This window comes from Bacillus rossius, chromosome 5 (assembly GCF_032445375.1).
Source record: "Bacillus rossius redtenbacheri isolate Brsri chromosome 5, Brsri_v3, whole genome shotgun sequence".
NCBI lineage: Eukaryota > Metazoa > Arthropoda > Insecta > Phasmatodea > Bacillidae > Bacillus > Bacillus rossius.
In genome coordinates this window covers 13032986-13051370 of record NC_086333.1, presented here as the reverse complement: position 1 = coordinate 13051370, position 18385 = coordinate 13032986, and the positions used below count along the sequence as shown (strand labels likewise).

The 18385-nt window shown below is 37.5% G+C and overlaps 1 protein-coding gene across 3 annotated transcripts in view; it reads left to right on the top strand.

Annotated features, from left to right (window-relative positions):
* Window positions 1-18385, top strand: part of LOC134531598 (5'-3' exoribonuclease 1) — a 373786-nt gene that overhangs the window by 186898 nt on the left and 168503 nt on the right. For all 3 annotated transcript variants that reach the window (XM_063367328.1, XM_063367329.1, XM_063367330.1), the window contains exon 16: window positions 5587-5742. In XM_063367328.1, the coding sequence (XP_063223398.1) occupies window positions 5587-5742 (156 nt within the window). The remainder of the gene's footprint in view (window positions 1-5586; window positions 5743-18385) is intronic.

Sequence of the window (18385 nt, the reverse complement as noted above, 5' to 3'; positions counted from 1 at the left end):
CTTTGTTTTAACAATTATTTTCAGTTTAACATTTTAATAGTATATAATATCTATATCAAAACTCATATTAATCTTTCATAAAAACATCAACATGATAGTTTAGTTAGCATGCCTTAAAAATATAAATACATGAAATTCTCATCTTACTATAAAAATATAGTTATGTTGTTATGAACGTGGTAGGCAAGGGCACGACGCGTGCCAGGTACCTGAGCGGCTTGGCGACTCCGCGCGGCCACTGACGCCATGCGCGCATACGTTCGTAGTTTAGGGTGGCCCTGTTTTGCCACCCCCCTGCCCCTTGCCCTCCTTTCTTGGTGCTGTCATTTATCCCTTAGCGGCCTGGGCATTCTGCAGGCTACTGCATGGAGTGGCGCTAATAAGCGCCGCTGTTATGGATGCTTCAGGCATCGTGTCAGCCCGGGATGATGCGACACGTCACAACCACTTCAGTCAGTTCCAGAAATGCGGCCAACTGGTATAAAAGCGGTGATGCCGGCTTCGGCGGGAGTTCCACCAAGCAACCTGAGGGAAGTGCAAGTTCGGCGAGCGGCGCAGACCGTGCGTGTGTGACCGAGTGGCACTAGACTCTGTGTGTGGACAGCTGCGAGGGAAGGGGCGAACCACAGTTGAGCCTAGCTCCATCGAGGAGTGTGAACTGTGGACTGCACAGATACTTAGTGATTTGTGAACAGACATTAAGTGTGGTGATAAAATTTGTAAGGCAATCATTATTAGCAAATTAAACTGTATAAAAATTATTTGGGCTAACTTCACGAACCCGTTTTTTCTACTTGTAAATTGGGTGTCAGAAGTGGGATAGCCCAAATTAAATTATTTACAAATAATTAATAATGAATCAAAATTTTTTAATAATGTTAAAAAACATTAGATTTTAGTTTTTCCAGTTTAAAATTGGTGTTAGGAACAGTAGTTAGTTTTGAGTGTAGTTGTAGTAAAGTTAGTGGTAGATTTGAGTAAAGGTTTCTGTTAGCTTGTAGGTGAAGTATTGTGTAGTAATACTTAGAACAGTAATGATAGTGACAGAATAATAGTGTATGTGGACAAGGAAGATGGCTGCTGATGAACTTAAGAACATGATGGCTTTCTTGGCTAATCTGAAAGTGGCCTAGAAGAGATGAAGAATGAAATGAAGAGTTGCCAAGAAGAGATGAAGAATCCCATGAAGACTAAGATTGAGGACATGGAGGATAACCATGAACAGGTGAAGAACTGCCAAGAAGAGAATAAATGATGAAGATTGACAAAACCAGCATACAGTTAGGAAATAAAATGCACAGCAAGAACAGCAAATTACCTGACAGGAGCAACAGCGAGGTGAACATGAACTGAATGCACAACAGCTATCTCAGCTTGAGCAGACAACTGAACAGTGTGTAGCAGCTGTAACAGAGGAATGCCATGAGATGATTAAGGAAGCTACAGCTGCTGCAAGCCGAGAGAGTTACTCTGGGGATATTAAGGTGGAGGGCACTTCCAGTTACCACCCAAAATTCAAGCCACCCACCTTTGATGGCCAATCATCGTTGGCCTTCTACAGGCGACAGTTCGAGGCAACTGCGAAAGTGAATGGCTGGGGCAAGGAATAGAAGGCTACAGCACTTGTCCTGGCCCTGCAAGGATCTCCACTCAAGCTGCTTCAGACCATATCAGTTCTGGTGCAGAAAGACTCCGGAGCAGAAGGACTATTCTATACTAGTTGAAGCTCTTGAGCTGAGGTATGGTGACCGAAGCCCTGACACTGATCTTCAGAAACACTCCAAGAATTCGAAGTCGACATTGAGCGACTTGTGCACCTCGTCTACCTCGTCTACCTCGTCTACCTCGTCTACCCAGAAGCACCAACTGCTACCCACCAGCGCGTTATAGACGAACTCAGAGATGTAGAGGTTCAGCAGACTGTCCGTTTGGCCCGGCACAAGAGGAGCTATAATGACTTGGTCCATACCCTGGAAATCAAGGCAGCATGCAGTGAATCAAGAAACAATAGCATCAGGACAAAGAGAACTGGAGGGGAGCCCTACAACGGAGAAAATGCCAAAAGTTGCTGAATGACACTCCAGGTACCCAATATCAGAATAACAGCACGATGCCCACGGTGCTTTGTCTATAAAGAACTAAGACACATTCTGTGGGACTGCCTGACACACAGGAAGACATCGCAGCAGGAAGAGAAGCAGGAAGAACAACAGGGAAACGAGCAGTAGTTGGTGTGAGGGGGCACATGCCAGCTCTACAGGAGATGGTAGCCCTTAGGGTTTTTCCTGTATCCTTACTTCGTATAGGCCATGAGAGTTTTTTGCTTAATGGAGGGATCAATGGCAGACAGTGTTTACTTAATGTTGACACAGTGGCGTTGGCATCTATGGTTTGCACAGACATTGTAAGTAGGGAAATATGAAGAGAACACCCATCCCATATAGACTCAAATCAGTCACCGGAGACACTTCACCTGTGCATGGACAGCTGGATTTAAAGGTAAGGATTGGAACTTGGACATTATCACAGACCTTGTTCCTGATATCACTGATGAGGTAACTCTAGAAGTGGACATAATGAATCAATATGAGTTCGTTATTGATATGGAAGGATAGATACTGCATATAAGAAGGGAGGAGGTAACTTTGCTTACCCCGAAAAATTGAAACTTTCTGTAATGCAAGTGGTACTTAGTGAATCCATTTCAATTCTAGTAAAACCACGAGCAGATAATAGCAGCTAGGATAATGGGAGACCCTAATGGTACATGAGCTATCTGATTGATCCAGATATGACATTAGGATTGGAGAAGCTCCTGGTTGTTCGGAGCATTGCAAAGGTTGGGTAGGTTGTACCAGTCAGGGTGGCAAACTTTGATTTGCGAACAATGGTTTGGAAACAGGGAGACCCAATAGCTAGCTGTGTGAACCAGTTTCTTGGGTAGGCCAATATCAGTATTCTTCACAAATTAGCATTACTGAGCAGCCACTGAACCCAAATCTAGACCAGTTATTAAGGCAATGCCAAAATAACCTCACATATGAAAAATAGAAGTTACTGCTTTTCTGGTAAGAAACTAGGATGTATTTTCCTTAGGGGATACTGACCTTGCGAGAACAAGCCTGGTCTATCATCGCATCAACACAGGTGATGCAGAGCCGATCCGACAGGCTCCACGACGGCTGCCTCTAGCAAAACAGGAAGAGGCTGAGAAGTTGATTGCGGGTATGATGGAGGGCAGTGTAATAGAACTATCAGCAAACCCTTGGGTTCCCCAGTCGTTTCAGTAACATAGCTAGATGCTAGTTGGACAGCTGAGGTTCTGTGTGGACTACTGGAAGCTGAATGACTTCACCAAGAAGGACAGCTACCCCTTCCCACATATCGATGACACACTGGATACACTCTCTGGCACCAGATGATTCTCTACACTGGACATGAAGAGTGGTTACTCGTAAGTGAAGCTGCACCCTGAGGATAAGGAGAAGACTGATTTCATGACAGTTAGTAGGCTGTTCCAGTTCACTGTGTTACCATTCGGGTTATGTAATGCTCCTGCAACTTTTGAGAGATTGATGGAACTTGTGTCTGCATGGCTTGACTTGGAAAACATGCCTAGTATAACTGGATGACATTATTGTGGTGCGAAATACAGTGAAGGAATATTTGCGACCATCTCCAGGATATGTTCGACAGGCTTCGCCATGCACAACTTCAGTTAATTCCTAAAAAATACTTCTTGTTTCAGCATAAGGTAACATTCCTGGAAGATATTGTATCACAGGATGGAGTGCGAACAGATCTGAGAAGACGGTTCCTTAAGGAGTGACCGCGACCTAAGAATAAGCATGATGTTAGAAGTTTCTTGGGACTCTGTGCCTACTAAAGGCGGTTTGTGCCTGGGTTCTCAGCATCACAAAACCACTGTATCAGCTGACTGAGGACAAGAGAAAATTTCAATTGACTTAAGCATGTGAAACTGCCTTTCAAGACCTTAAGGAATCCCCGTGTACTAGCCCCATACTTGCCGTCCACATAAAGAGTATATCCTCGACACAGATGCAAGCGAAGATGGATTGGGTGCTGTGCTTTCCCAGGTTCAAGATGGAAATGAACAAGTAATACTACACTACAGCAAAGTTTTGTCTAACTCTGGACGTAACTATTGTGTCACAAGAACAGAACTGCTGGCTGTAGTGAAGTCTCTGCAACATTTCCGGAAATAATTTCTTGTGAGAAATGACCTGTTATGCACTGACCATGCTGCCCTTACGTGGCTGTTACAGTTCAAGAATCCAGAGGGACAACTTGCTTGGTGGATTGAACAGATACAGCAGTATGATTGTCAGATATAACACAGGAGAGGCCAAATTCACAGCATTGCCGACACTATCGCCCAAAGGCCTTGCAAAGTAGACTGTAACCATTGCAAAAGAGCAGAGAAAAATGAGAGAATCGAAGACGTTTGGCGAGCTACCATAACTAACGGTGAAAATAAATGGGATAATGACTGTTGGAAGCAGCACAGCAACAAGATCCTGACCTGGGATCCATTATAAGCTGGCCAGAGAATGATGCTGGACATCCCATCATGGCATGAGATATCCAGTGACCAAAAGGCTGGGAAAGCTTAATGGGCACATTGGGATTCCTTAAGGATGGTGAATGGGCTGCTAATTAGGCCATTGGAGAGTCCAAATGGAAAATTAGTTACCAGCAACTACTCCTTCTGAAAGAGTCTAGTAGCAGATGTGTTGAATGAAATCCATGATGGTACCTCTGGCGGTCACCTTATACTTATTTGGTTGAAGTGTTGCCAGGATGTGGAGACTTGGTATAGACAATGTGAAGCATGCTCAGCTGGAAAAGGGCCACAACACCGGAGTCTTGGGGAAATGAGGGCCTACAAAGTGGGAGACCCCTTTGAGAGGATAGCCATCAACATCGCTGGACCATTTTCAAAAATTAAAGATGGTAACTGGTATATTCTGGTAACAATGTATTACCTCAGTAAGTGGCCATAGGCTTATGCACTTCAGAATCAAGAAGCCACTATCATTGCGGATGCACTAGTCAACAATTTCACTTGCAGGTTTGGGTTACCAAAGAAGCTCCACTCAGACCAAAACCACAATTTTGAGTCGACAGTGTTTCAGGAGGTGTGTCAGTTGCTGGGAATAAATAAAATCAGGACAACAGCACTGCATCCTCAGTCTGATGCTGTATGGGCCATAGATTTGTTTGATGTGGTCTTGCAGTGTGGTGGTTGAAGCTTGTTGCAGGGGTGTTGCATTGTCAAACAAACATGTACTGCAGACAGCTGGACGACCTATAGTGTTGCTTTATGTGGTCTTACAATGTGGTGGTGTATGCGTGTTGCAGAGTTGTTGCAGTGTCAAACAGAGACGTGTACTGCAGACTGCTGGACGAGCCATAGTATTGTTTGATGTGGTCTTGCAATTTGGTGGTGTATATGTGTTGCAGAGTTGTTGTAGTGTCGAACAGAGAGGTGAACTGCAGACTGCTGGACGAGCCATAGTATTGTTTGATGTGGTCTTGCAATTTGGTGGTGTATACGTGTTGCAGAGTTGTTGCAGTGTCGAACAGAGATGTGTACTGCAGACTGCTGGATGAGTCAGCCCAGCTGCACTCCAGCAGTACTAACAGCCGGTTTATAATGGAGAATATGGATGAAGTTTTGAAGACAAGGTGGAGAATGGACAAGTCTGCCGTGCAGAGTAGGTTAGTATATCACCATTCAATCATAGATATAATTATTTGTAATGCTTTCTAAGCAAAAATAATAATAAATTAATGTTTGGGAACCTGTTGAGGTCTGCAGGTAATTTCTGTTCAGGGTTTAAACATGAATTCAGGAGCTCTGTGCCAGGAATTTTTCATTATCACAGTTAAATGTATAAGTAGGGTTACACATTAATATAAATAAATGTAGCTTATTTTATCATTAAAAGTTTTTGGTCATCATATTAAGTTTTTATTTTTATTAAAAATAAATTTCATGTAACTAGTACTATAACTAATGTACTATAACTTGTATATTGTGTGATCTAGTCACACACTCACTCTGTGAAAGAAATCTGTGGAAAGTAAATAAGATCTACGTATTCTCAATTAAGCTTTGTTATCGCCCAGTATGAAGTTGCGTGCTGGAAGATATATATATATATATATATATATATATATATATATATATATATATATATGTGTGTGTGTGTGTGTGTGTGTGTGTGTGTGTGTGTGTGTGTGTGTGTGTGTGTGTGTGTGTGTGTGTGTGTGTGTATTATATAGTGTGTTTATATTATATAGTGTATATATAAGATATATATATATGTGTGACACCTAAGAAAACAGATAGACTTTTATTTAAATACTCCACACAAAAACACAAATGACACTTTTACAACGCAAACTATTCCATCAAAGTCCTTTAAGGGGCCCGCCTACATAGCCTTGAAATGCCCTGCCGCGCTCAAAAAGTGTGTTTCTTCCACCAAGTGCCGTGGTGGTTCGAAGAAACATTCAAGCTTCCCCCCTCCCCCCCCCCCTGCCCTGCTGTGTTCTTCCGTATTTTACAACAACAGGAGGGGTAGGGGTGACTTGGCTTATCCCTCTTCTCCGGCCGTACACGACCTTCGTTCCATACTGCGAACGAAAAGGGGCAAGGGAATAACAAAAACTGGTGGCCAGCGTAGCGGGCCACGGCTGGAGTTCGCCTCTCTGCTACCCCACGGCATTTAGTCCAGGAAACAAGGCACAAACATCAAAAAAATTGGTCCAAAACTGAATTTTTGCACAGTGGTAGAGTTGACTATGCTTAACAACATACTGAAAGTTTACCGCTGTAGAGTTTGTGCATATCACCGAAAAAGTGCATTAAGTTCTAGATGACAGTGACTTGCAGCAGTCCATTAAAATACTTCTTTTTCATACAGTTTGCAACGTAGACTCTCCGTAAACTTATCAAAATAATCTTGAAATGCTATTTACATATTCGTGTTATAAATATTTTAAAGTATAATATTAAAGATAAGATATGCATCAATTAAATCATTAAGTACTTTTTTTTTTGCATCTGTCACCCTGATAAAAATATGATTTACACAAAGCTGAAAAGCCTAATGCGAAACATTTCCTTATAAATGTTTTTGTGTATTCTTTAAGCTTTAAGGTAGTGTTTTTATAAAGATTCTAGATTAATAAGTTTGCGTTCTAGAGGCCCGAGTGTCGCAGCGTGTATCGTTCTGTGGCGCGGCGGTTGTAACTCTCACAGCCGGCGCGCCATAGTGTCACTAAATACACTTGGTCTTATCTATCTATTTTATACGATAGAGTGTATTTAATTTACATGTATATAGATATATACTTCTATTGTTTTCCTTTATGAACGAGTCTTTATACAATATAAAAATCAACACTTAAATGATTTCTGTTAGAAATGTTTCAGTCGAAAACACTAAGAGACCTTTGATTTCTATCTGTTGGTAGATATAATATAAAAAAAATAGTATTTAAATTTAAAATTATATAAATACCAATTAATTATTGTTTGTATTCCTAATTCATCATTTTATTTTCAACCAGACAATGCAAGATTTTTAACCAAGCCTTTATCCGAAAATGTGTTAAGATTTTGAAATCTTAAAAAATTAGTTTGATGCTTCATAAAAAGTACGAAAATAAAAATCGTCAAGTACTTACAAAGTCAGGTTTTATATCTTTTATTATATCATTACTATAATTCAATTATTTTATCTAAAATAAATAAATCAAGGGGTCTATTGTAAAATTATTAGCATAATTGATTAAGCTATTTTAAGTTGAATTGTGTGCTGGCTAGCAGCCGTTGTTAAACCTTTATAATTAGACCAGGAAACAAAGTATTCATCCTCAATAATTTTTCAAAAGCCAAATTTTTTATACAGTGGTAGATTATACTATGCTTAATAACATACCGAAAGTTTACCGCTGTAGAGTTTGTGCATATCACCAAAATCATGCAGTTAAGTCCTAAATAATAGCTTCTTGAACGCTCCACAATATTTTTAACCCGTAAACGTTATTACTATTGTAGACATTCAGTAAAAAAAAACATCATTAAAAGCATCTTTTGACGTAATAAAATTAAAAGTTTAAAGTTTGTATATGTTTTACTACACATGCAATTCTTTAATAATATTAGGAAAATATTTTTATCCAAATTTATGAAGAATGGAATTATTTATTACAGTTATATAAATTGACTTACATGAAAATTAAAATGAATAAATTTTATGTATTTTTTAAGCTTTAAATTGGTATATTTGTTAAGATAGTTGTATTTATTGATTGACTGCAGAAGTGTTCTGAGTGTGGTAGTGTGCTTTGTACTGCGGCGATGTTGAAGTCGCTCGGGCCGGGACGATTTTCGTTCCTATGAATTGAATCTTTTTAATGCATTGAAAAATTATTAAAAAGCTGAAATTTCGTACAGTGGAAGGATAAACACATCTTAGTAACATATTAAAAGTTTACCGCCGCAAACCTTTAACGTCACACCAAAAAGTGCTTTTTAGCCCAAAATGGTAATATTTTACAATGATCTACAAAAATGCATTTCATAAATGCAATTTATGTAGTGTACTCTCAACATGAACAACAAAATAATCTAAAGACATTGCTGTACATGGTTATAGTGATAAAAATTACATAATTCTTAGATCTTTTTATTGATAGACAAGTAAAATCGTTAAAGTTAATAAAACCATAATTATACTATTTAATGTAAAAATAAACACAAATTATAAATATGAAGAGTTCAATGGGAAAAAACGCTTTTATAAACGTTGTTGCATATTTTTTTGCCTTTAAATTAGTGTATTTGTTTAGAGTCTGGTACACTGAAGCGTTCTGAGCTGCGTAGTGTACAGCACTGCAGCGATGCCATGAGTCGCTCGCGCTGGGCACACTACGCAGCTCAGGACGCTCCAGCAGTCAGAAAAAATCATACCAGACTCATAAAATATATACCAATTTTACGCTTATGAAATACGCAACAACGTTTATTTAATCAATTTTTACGTCGGCCTCTTCATATTTATGTAATTTGTATTTATATTTCCATAAAATTCAGTAAAATATGTTTTTTTTAATTTCAATTATTTTAATTGTCTATTAATGATAAGATGTTACAACTTTGTGATTTTTATCACTGTCATTATGTATGGCAATGTTTTTCGATTATTTTGGTGTCCATACTGAGAGTTAACTATCTATATTACATTTATGAAATGCATTTTTTTTGGAACGTTGCAGAAAATATCATTTGGGACTTAACTGCACGTTGTTGGTGTGACGCAAATGGTTAACGGCGGGGAACGTTTTATATGTTACTAAGAATATTTTTTACTGCTTCTGTACCAAATTTCAGATTTGGGATAATCTTCCATACATTAAAAACCTTTGTTTTCTAACAGTGAAAATCGTCCCAGTCCGTGTGATTTTAGCACCGCCACAGTGCGGTACGCACACCACGCTCGGAGCGCTTCTGCGGTCATGCCAGTTGTACCAGTATCTTACATAATATGCCAATTCAAAGTTTACGAAATTTACAACCATGTCTTTTAAACAATTTTTTACATGCTTTATATTAGCTTCACCTGTATGTTTGTCTGTCCGTCTGTAACTCTTTCGACTAAGAGTGAGTGGCTCATCACTGTAAAATGTCCCACCAATTTCATTACGTTCGTGAGCCGAGCGGTCTAAGGCGCGCGACTTCTGTGACGTCAGCTTTCGGATTCAGCGATCGTGGGTTCTACTCCTGGCCACGCCGAAAAAAAAAAAATGTTTTTTTTTTTTTTCCGGTAAATTGTAAGATTATATCCATACATCTAACTGTAAATGATTCAGAGAGACTTTACCATTTCTTTGTGACGTTGCAACTCCAAATAGTTATCTCAGATGGTAATAGGTAGTGTCGGTAACTCATTTCCCTATGATAATTATACATAAATATAGTTTAAAAAACTAAAAAAACATGCTTTTAAAGAATATTAAACTAAAAAGTTAAAAATAAATATAGTTTAAAAAACTAAAAAAACATGCTTTTAAAGAATATCAAACTAAAAAGTTAAAAATAAATATAGTTTAAAAAACTAAAGAAACATGCTTTTAAAGATTATCAAACTAAAAAGTAAAAAATAATTTTAAAATTTAGTTTATGACAATAGTATATAAGCAATACTAGTATAAATGAGAAAAAAGCATAGGGTGCTTAATATACAAAAAATATGGCACAAAGCGCCTCAAGCTTTTTTCTCATTTATACTAGTATTGCTTATATACTATTGTCATAAATTAAATTTTAAAATTATTTTTTACTTTTTAGTTTGATAATCTTTAAAAGCATGTTTCTTTAGTTTTTTAAACTTTATTTATTTACGTCAAAGTCTGCAGGTTTATGTAATATATAATTTTATTCCTTATACCTAAATTTTAATGAAAAATCCTTTTTCCTAATTTTATAATAATATTGCATGTTTAAAAAAACATAAAGAGATGTTTTTCAATTAGGTTTATAATGTGAAATTTTGTTATTTTAATATGGTTTTATTTACTGAATGTTTTATATAATAATGAAGTCTACAGAGTACAATATTGTGGAACGCTCAAAAAAAATATTATTTAGGAATTTTACTGCACATTTTCAGTGTGACGCACAAGGATTACGGGGTTAACTTTTACATTTTATTAAAAAAGAATGATATTACTACCTTCTTTACTTAATTTCTGTGTGGGTAAAATATTCCAGAAATCTCGATTTCGCAAGAGCGAAATTCGTTCCTGCTCTTGCGACTGTAGCACCTTAGCCACGCAACATTATTTCGCTCAGAACGCTCTAGCATTGTAATAATTTATGCTAGCGTTTTGCAAAGTATGTCATTTCAAAGCTTAAGGAATTCGCAAAAATTCTCAATTAAGTTGTTATTACGTCAGACCAACCGTTCATATTATAATCAGTTTATTATGTCCTTGATTGAGATAAAAAAACTCATTAAATTAATTAATATATTTATATCATACCTTAAATATTACCATTCTGAATTTGTTTCAACGTGAATGTGTGTAATAGCATTTCCAGATTATTTTGATGATTTTACGGAGAGTATATGTTTAAAACTATAGAATGGAATGTATTTTAATGGACTGCTGCAAGTCGCTGTCATCTAGGACTTAACTGCACTTTTTCCGTGATATGCACAATAACTACAGCGGTAAACTTTAGATATGTTATTAAGCATAGTTGACTCTACCACTGTGCAAAAATTCAGCTTTGGACAAATTTTTTCGAGGTTGAAACCTTTGTTTCCTGAACTGATTTACGCACTATGATGGACACTTAGTGAGCGTTAGTGTAATTAGATTTGACAGAAAATATAAGTTTTTTCCCAACGAACATTTTTTTGACGATTCATGTCACAGCTTTACTGTGTGAGAAATACAACTTTGCTAATATTCTAAAGAAGATATGGTGGGAAAAATTAACATGTTTACGTCAAACAATTTCTGTTTTATATTTATGGCTTCTTTGGTTTTTTTTATATCATTTAATTTTGTATAATATGTGAATATTTGAAATAGTTAATATACTCATGCTTGGATTATAAATTTAGATAAGTTTTCCAAAAATTAGTATCTATAAATATGCTATTGAAAACAACCGATTGCAAGAAATACAAGCAACGGGATATTACTGGTTGTTCTAAACATTACAAACTATTTTCTTTAATTCGTTAAAAAATCTAGTGCCTAAAAATAAGTTAAACTGCCTAACTATATATCTAGATATTATTGTTACGATCGCACTTGGCTGCAGTGCTTGGCGTCGCCGCACTCGTTCGGCCTGTCTGCGCCCCCTTCCACCCGCATCCTCTCCCTGGTATCTCGTGCCATACTATCTCGCGACATCCTGACCTTAGCAGCACGCACCTGCCTCAGATCGAGTTACTTAAAAGAGGCCGCACTGCGGCATAAAAGGACTCAAACATTTTTATCGGCGCGTTTTGTGGGAACCCGATGCTTGTTGCGTTTATCGGCGTTTTCTGAGCAGCCGCAGCGTCCTTCGACAGGACTCACGACGTGTTTCTGGGCATTTCGACGGCGAAGGTCGCGCGATATCTCGGAGACATGCCCGATTGTTCTGGACAGGAACCCAAGGGCTATATAAGGAGGTAGGGCCGGCCTTCGAGTCAGTCTGAGTCAGAGAGTTCAGAGTGAAGTCGGGAGTTTTCCCGCGGCGGGATTTCCGGGCGATTGAGTGGCGAAGTTCTTGGACGAAGGTTCCAGGGCGAAGAGTTCTGTTCCGAGCGAGGCGTTGTGTGGGATCTCGGCAAAGGGAAGTGCGACGGAGGACCACGAGGGGTGCTGCGGTGAGAGTTGCGCCAGAGGGCGGCCCAGCGAGGTGTGTGGATCGAGTGACTGGGGAATAGACCTTTCTTTCAGTGTAATTCATTATTTGCCATTTTAGAAGATTTTTGTAAGTGACAAGTAGTGGCAATAAATAAAACTGTGTAGTGTAATAAAATCTTTAATTGGGCTATCCTTTACCAACCCGCAGTAAATCGTAACATTATGTATGATAAACCTGTCTGACAGAGCTTTGGCTGGAAAACATAGAAATCCCAGCTACAAATCTTTGTGGCTACAAAATAAGTAACTACTACTGCATTCAAGTATATAAATGCGGAGGAGCTAATTTTTGTTACTTCTATATATTATCGATTATAAAAAATGTACTTCATGTGTACAGAGTTTATAATAATAAAAATTCTATTAATGATCCCACAATAGTAACTTGCTGTTCTACAAATCTAGATGAATATTTGTCTTCTATTGATGTCATAGAAAATTGTCTCAGTGACAATACTACGCAGTTGCTAATTATGACATAGCAGCATAACTAGACAGTACATTAGTAAACTAATTTTTAATATACATAATCATATTCATTTTAACCGCCTTCTGTAAAATACAGTATGAACAACACCAAAGCAAAACGATTCTATGGAAATTATGTTTACCGATTTCGATTGTCAGCTTTGTTTACATTTTGAAGAAGCTGTTCATTGAAAACTGTGAAACATGCACTACCAGAAACACAAGCTCAATTACTTAAGGTGTAAAAATGCCGCCTAGATCTCAAAAGACCTAACATACCAGGAAAGACATAACAATAATCCTAACTCACTAAATTACGATAATCATTAAAATAATATATACTAAAAGTGTTTGGAAGCTACAAAAAAATTTATTTGAAAAATGCTTGCTTAAGCTAATAAAACAAAATAGTTTGGAAATAAATTAAAACTAATAAATGAGTAAAAAAACATTATCCATAAATAAAATTATCAATAACTTTTGTGTAAGCTGAGATCATTGTATGGTCTGTACGAAAATAAACACAAAAAATGCCGTTATGACAGTCTGGGCCACTCATTACCAAACTTTTTTCCTTCGTATTCTAGGTTTCTGATCGCGTCTTTTACGCCGCTTTGAAACTGAATTTTGTTTACGTAGGATGTTTGTTTGCAAATTTTCCGTGGGCTGTGCCTTGTTAAACTCTTGTGAATTATACCCTGTTTTCTGCCATCGCTATTCACATTTATTACTGACAAATCACACCTTGTACAGATGCTTCATCACACCAAAAGGCTAATAGTTCCCTTAAATTAACATGCTCAAACACAATATTGGTAGTAAAACATTTAGCCCTAAATACATATATCCAAAATTTGGATTAAACTTTAGCTCTCAAGCAAAATCATCCTAGCTTATGCTGGGGCTTAGCCATCGTTACAACAAATCAATGCATTATTTTTTATACATTCAGGAAAATATGAGTAGTACTTTTGCATTCAACAGTAACTTTGCCTTGTGTCCCCGCCTGTAGTCACACTGAATGTTCATGCCATTTGGCCGCAGCACAACAGACTGTATCGTGCTCAGCCAGCTCGCAGAGAGATGCTTGCGGGAGTGCTATTTCATTTCTACGACCTAGGCAGCTCACAACCGTTTTTTTCTCTCTCCCCTCTCTGGTAGTGTGCTGTGGGGGCTGTGAGGGGAAGTTAAAACAAAATGGCTTGCACTGAAATGCTCAAGCCAATAAGGAAATGTTAGAGAAAAAAAGAAAAATATCAACAAAATTTATATAATAAAGCGTATTTTCGAGTAGTTCCCTATGAGAAAGTATCAGGGGACCAGAAGTCACAGAAAGGTAGTTAAAAGAGCCCCCCTAACCAGGGTTGTTTTGGCGGGCAGTGGCCGAGGCTGCAGCTGTATTCGCACCGCGGGGGTCCCAGCCACTTTCCCCCTTCAAAGAAGTCACAACCCGTAATAGGGTGTTCCTAAACTTCCCACCACTGCTGCTCTAATAATACAGGAAACCAAGACTTAAAATGGCACAGACCTGTGAAAAATTTGTCCAAAGCTTAATTTTTTCACAGTGGTACAGTCGACTATGCCTAACAACAGGCCAAAAGTTTACCGCTGTAGACCTTGTGCGTATCACCGAAAAATTGCAGTTAATTCCTAGATGACAGCGACTTAACAGTCCATTAAAATACTTCCCATTTATACTGTTTTGAATGTAGACTCTCCATAAAACTACTAAAACAATCTAGGAACATTGGTGTTGAAAAAAATTTGGAATGTTATTAAAAAGATAATACACCTCAGACTTGCATACCACGAACAATTGGTTCCGAGAAATACTCGCGCTATGTGAATTCGCGTTACTTGAGTTCCGCTATCCCCGTTAAAAACAATGTTATTTTACATGGTACGGTTTAGTGAACGCACAAAAAAATCTTTTTAAGTACAAGGAGAAGGTAATAAAACTGTCACACGCAATGATAGAGAGCATCAGTCATATTAACTTTGAGGAAAAAACATCTAAGAACAATAATGAAACATGGCTCAACTTTTTTTTTTTCAGAAACCTAGAATACGAAGAAAAAAAGTTTGGTAATGAGTGGCCCAGACTGTCATAACGGCATTTTTTGTGTTTATTTTCGCACACACACCAAGTTACCTTTGAATTTTTCCCTAAATTTTTACGTGTGTCTGTTTAAAAAAAAATCCTAAAACAAAAAAAATGAACTCGTAAACACACATGACATAAGTTGTAGATTGCTTTACATAAATGGAAATATTAACGTAGATTGTCCGGAGAAAAAGTGGATGTGGATGTAGTCACTTCTTCCTCCACGAGTGAAAATGTAAACAAGCTGTCTTTGTGTTTGTGTACAGCACGGGGTGAATCAACTTCCTGTCCTGAAGTGGGAGGGGTAGCTGGCATGTCACAACCTTCATCTTCTCTTTCCCAAGCCGGCGCCGTAGCCTCCTTCACAAGGTCTGCTCGTTTGGAAGTCGATGCAGGCGCCAAAAACTTTCTAGCCGTGTTTGTGTTTTACTTTTCTTTTTGTGTTCGTGCAAGTCTTTGTTCACCTGACATACCTTATCGATTTTTTTTTTGAAGTCGTCACTTCTTTCTTCGTTTGGATCATTCTCCTCTACAATCTTACAAGCTTCATTTATTTTCCAAAATATGACAATGGTCCGTATCGTAGATTCACTTAGGCCCAATGCGCTACCAATTGCACTGTTGCCTTCATGGTTTTTAGAACGCCGTACATCTTCCAACTTCGTTTCTAAAGAAATAGTTTTTCTTTTTGCTACCACTTTATCAGACCAGGGGCGCAACAACAGGGGGGCACAAGGGTATTTTTCCCTCCCTCTGAAACCTTAAAGTGGGGGCAATCGGGGGCAAAGAAAGTGCTGTACAAGTAGGATATGTTATTTCCACTAGCTGTGTAATCAATTTTTAGATAATAAAACTGCTTAAAAGGCACCATTTTCCACCTTGAAATACAAATTTTCCCGGGGGAGGACCCCAGGACCCCCCGCTTCAATAGGGGGGAATGATGATTCTTTATAAAAAGATATATTGCCCCCCCTTTGGAAATTTAGTTGTTGTGCCCCTGTATCAGACTGTACTACTTTTGCACGTTTCATAATTATTACATATGTACTACGAACTTTACCACGCACAAAAACAAAATGACTAGCTGATTATAAAGTGTACAACAAAACAAAGCTTGACGATAACTAGTATATCTACAGTCGCCTGGGAAGCGCTTTGAGTCATGAAAATGACACACACACACACGCGCGCACGTGCGCACACGCGGGTACGATAACATGACAGCTGAGACGGCTTTTTCCTGCGATAGTTGACGCGCCGAGCTTGGCTAGACACTGCCCGAGCGCATTCACACGATGTATCCGACGATGCGGCGACACCCCGCGGCAGTAAATTTATACCAAAAAATTAATTCTCACCTCGCGTTATGTGGGTTTTATTTCGCACTATCTGAAACCATTCCACAAAAATTGTTCTCGCGTTATGCAAATTCGCGTTAATTGAACTCGTGCTATGCGAGTCGGAGGTGTATATTAATCAATTAATCTTTAAACTACGTTTTTCTATCCCTCCTGTCCAAATGAAAATATGATTTACACAAAACTGAAGAGCCGAATGCAAAAAATGTTTTCATAAATGCTTTTGCGTAATATTTTAGCTTTAAAACAGTATATAAATATAAAAAGTATTGCATAATAATTTGGCTCACTAGAGCAGCCCGAGCATCGCAGTGGGTCGTACTGCGACAGTTCTAAGCTCTCACGGCCGGCGCAACACACAACACTCAGCGAGGTGCCACACTCATGACACTCAGTCTTAATTAGGGATTACCAGTAATATATACCTATATAATATATTTAAATACATCTATCGAGACAATTCTTAAAAAAAATATATTTTAAGAACGCTTTTATATATTTTCTATATTTTTTATTTACGTTTATGTAATAAACTTGCGATGTTGCTAGTAAAATTGCCTTCTACCGTAGCAGACAAATTCCGTTTTGACAAATTATCCATAAATTAAAAACCTTGGTTACCTGGTAACAAAAATCGTTCCAGCTCAAGCGACTTCAGCAACCTCACAGTATGGTACCACACTACGCAGCTCGAAATATTTCAGAGGTAAGACCGATAGTACCAGATTTTTCACAAATATGCCAATTTAAAGCTTAAAATGCAAAAACGTTTACTAAAAATTTTTTTTGCGTTTTTGCTCTTAATGTCTGTGTATTATGTATGATTATAAATGGTTATCAAAAATATGATTTTTAAATTTAATTACTTTTTCCTTTAAATATGTATAATATAGTTTTTATATTATTTTGGTATCCAAACTAAGAGTCTACTTCATACATTATATTTACAAACTATATATTTGTGGATCTTTACAAAAAATTATAATATAGGACTTAACTGCACGTTTTTGGTGTAACTCACAATGTATACAACATTAAACTTTTGATATGTTACTAAGAAACATTTATAATTGCTCTGTACAAAGTTTCATAATTTATATAATTTTCCATGTACTAAAAATCTTCGCAACTTTAGAGCGAAATTCGTCCCGTCCCGAGCGAATTCAGCAAACACGCTGTCTATATACTACACACTACGCAGTTCGAAACGCTTCAGCGGTCAGCCAGATTGAACCAAATTATCTACAAATATACTAATTCGTAGCTAAATAATAATGCAACAACATTCATTAATGCGTTTATCTTATCAGGTTTTCGGGTTTTTATTTTAATATGTTTCAATTTTTTGTAATTTTGTAGGTATCAAGTCCTTTTTCCTAATAAAACAATAAATTTCATATTTAGTAAAACATATTAAATGTTTTTTTCGTTTTTTTATATTTATATTTTTTTAAGTAAGTTTTGGTTAAGTTTGCAGAAGGTTTACTATAATAATGACGTTTAAGGAATGCAGTATTGTGACGCACAAGGTTTGCGGAGATAATCTTTTCATATGTTACTAAAAGACCTCGATGTTACCTTTGTATCAATTTTTAATATGGAAGGAATTTCCTAAAGATTAAAATACCTCGACTTAGTGGGAGCGAAAGTCACTCCTACGCTTGCGGCTGTGGCATTATCACATACGTACATAATACTACTACAGTAGAACCCCGATTTTGCGAACACGGATTTAACGAAAACAGTTATTTAACGTAAAGGTTTTCAGAAACCATCAAAAAACACCAATTTATTAAAATAATAATATAGATTTCCAAAAAATGAAAGTAAATTGTAATGGAATATTATTAATAAATACACTCTGTGGTGTCAGTAATAGAATGGAGGTACTATATATTAATATGTGCCTTTGCATCATCTGTCCAAATACGAAAAAATTAAAAAAAATTGTTCAAATTGCTTAAAAACTCTGGGCACTGTAACTGAATTG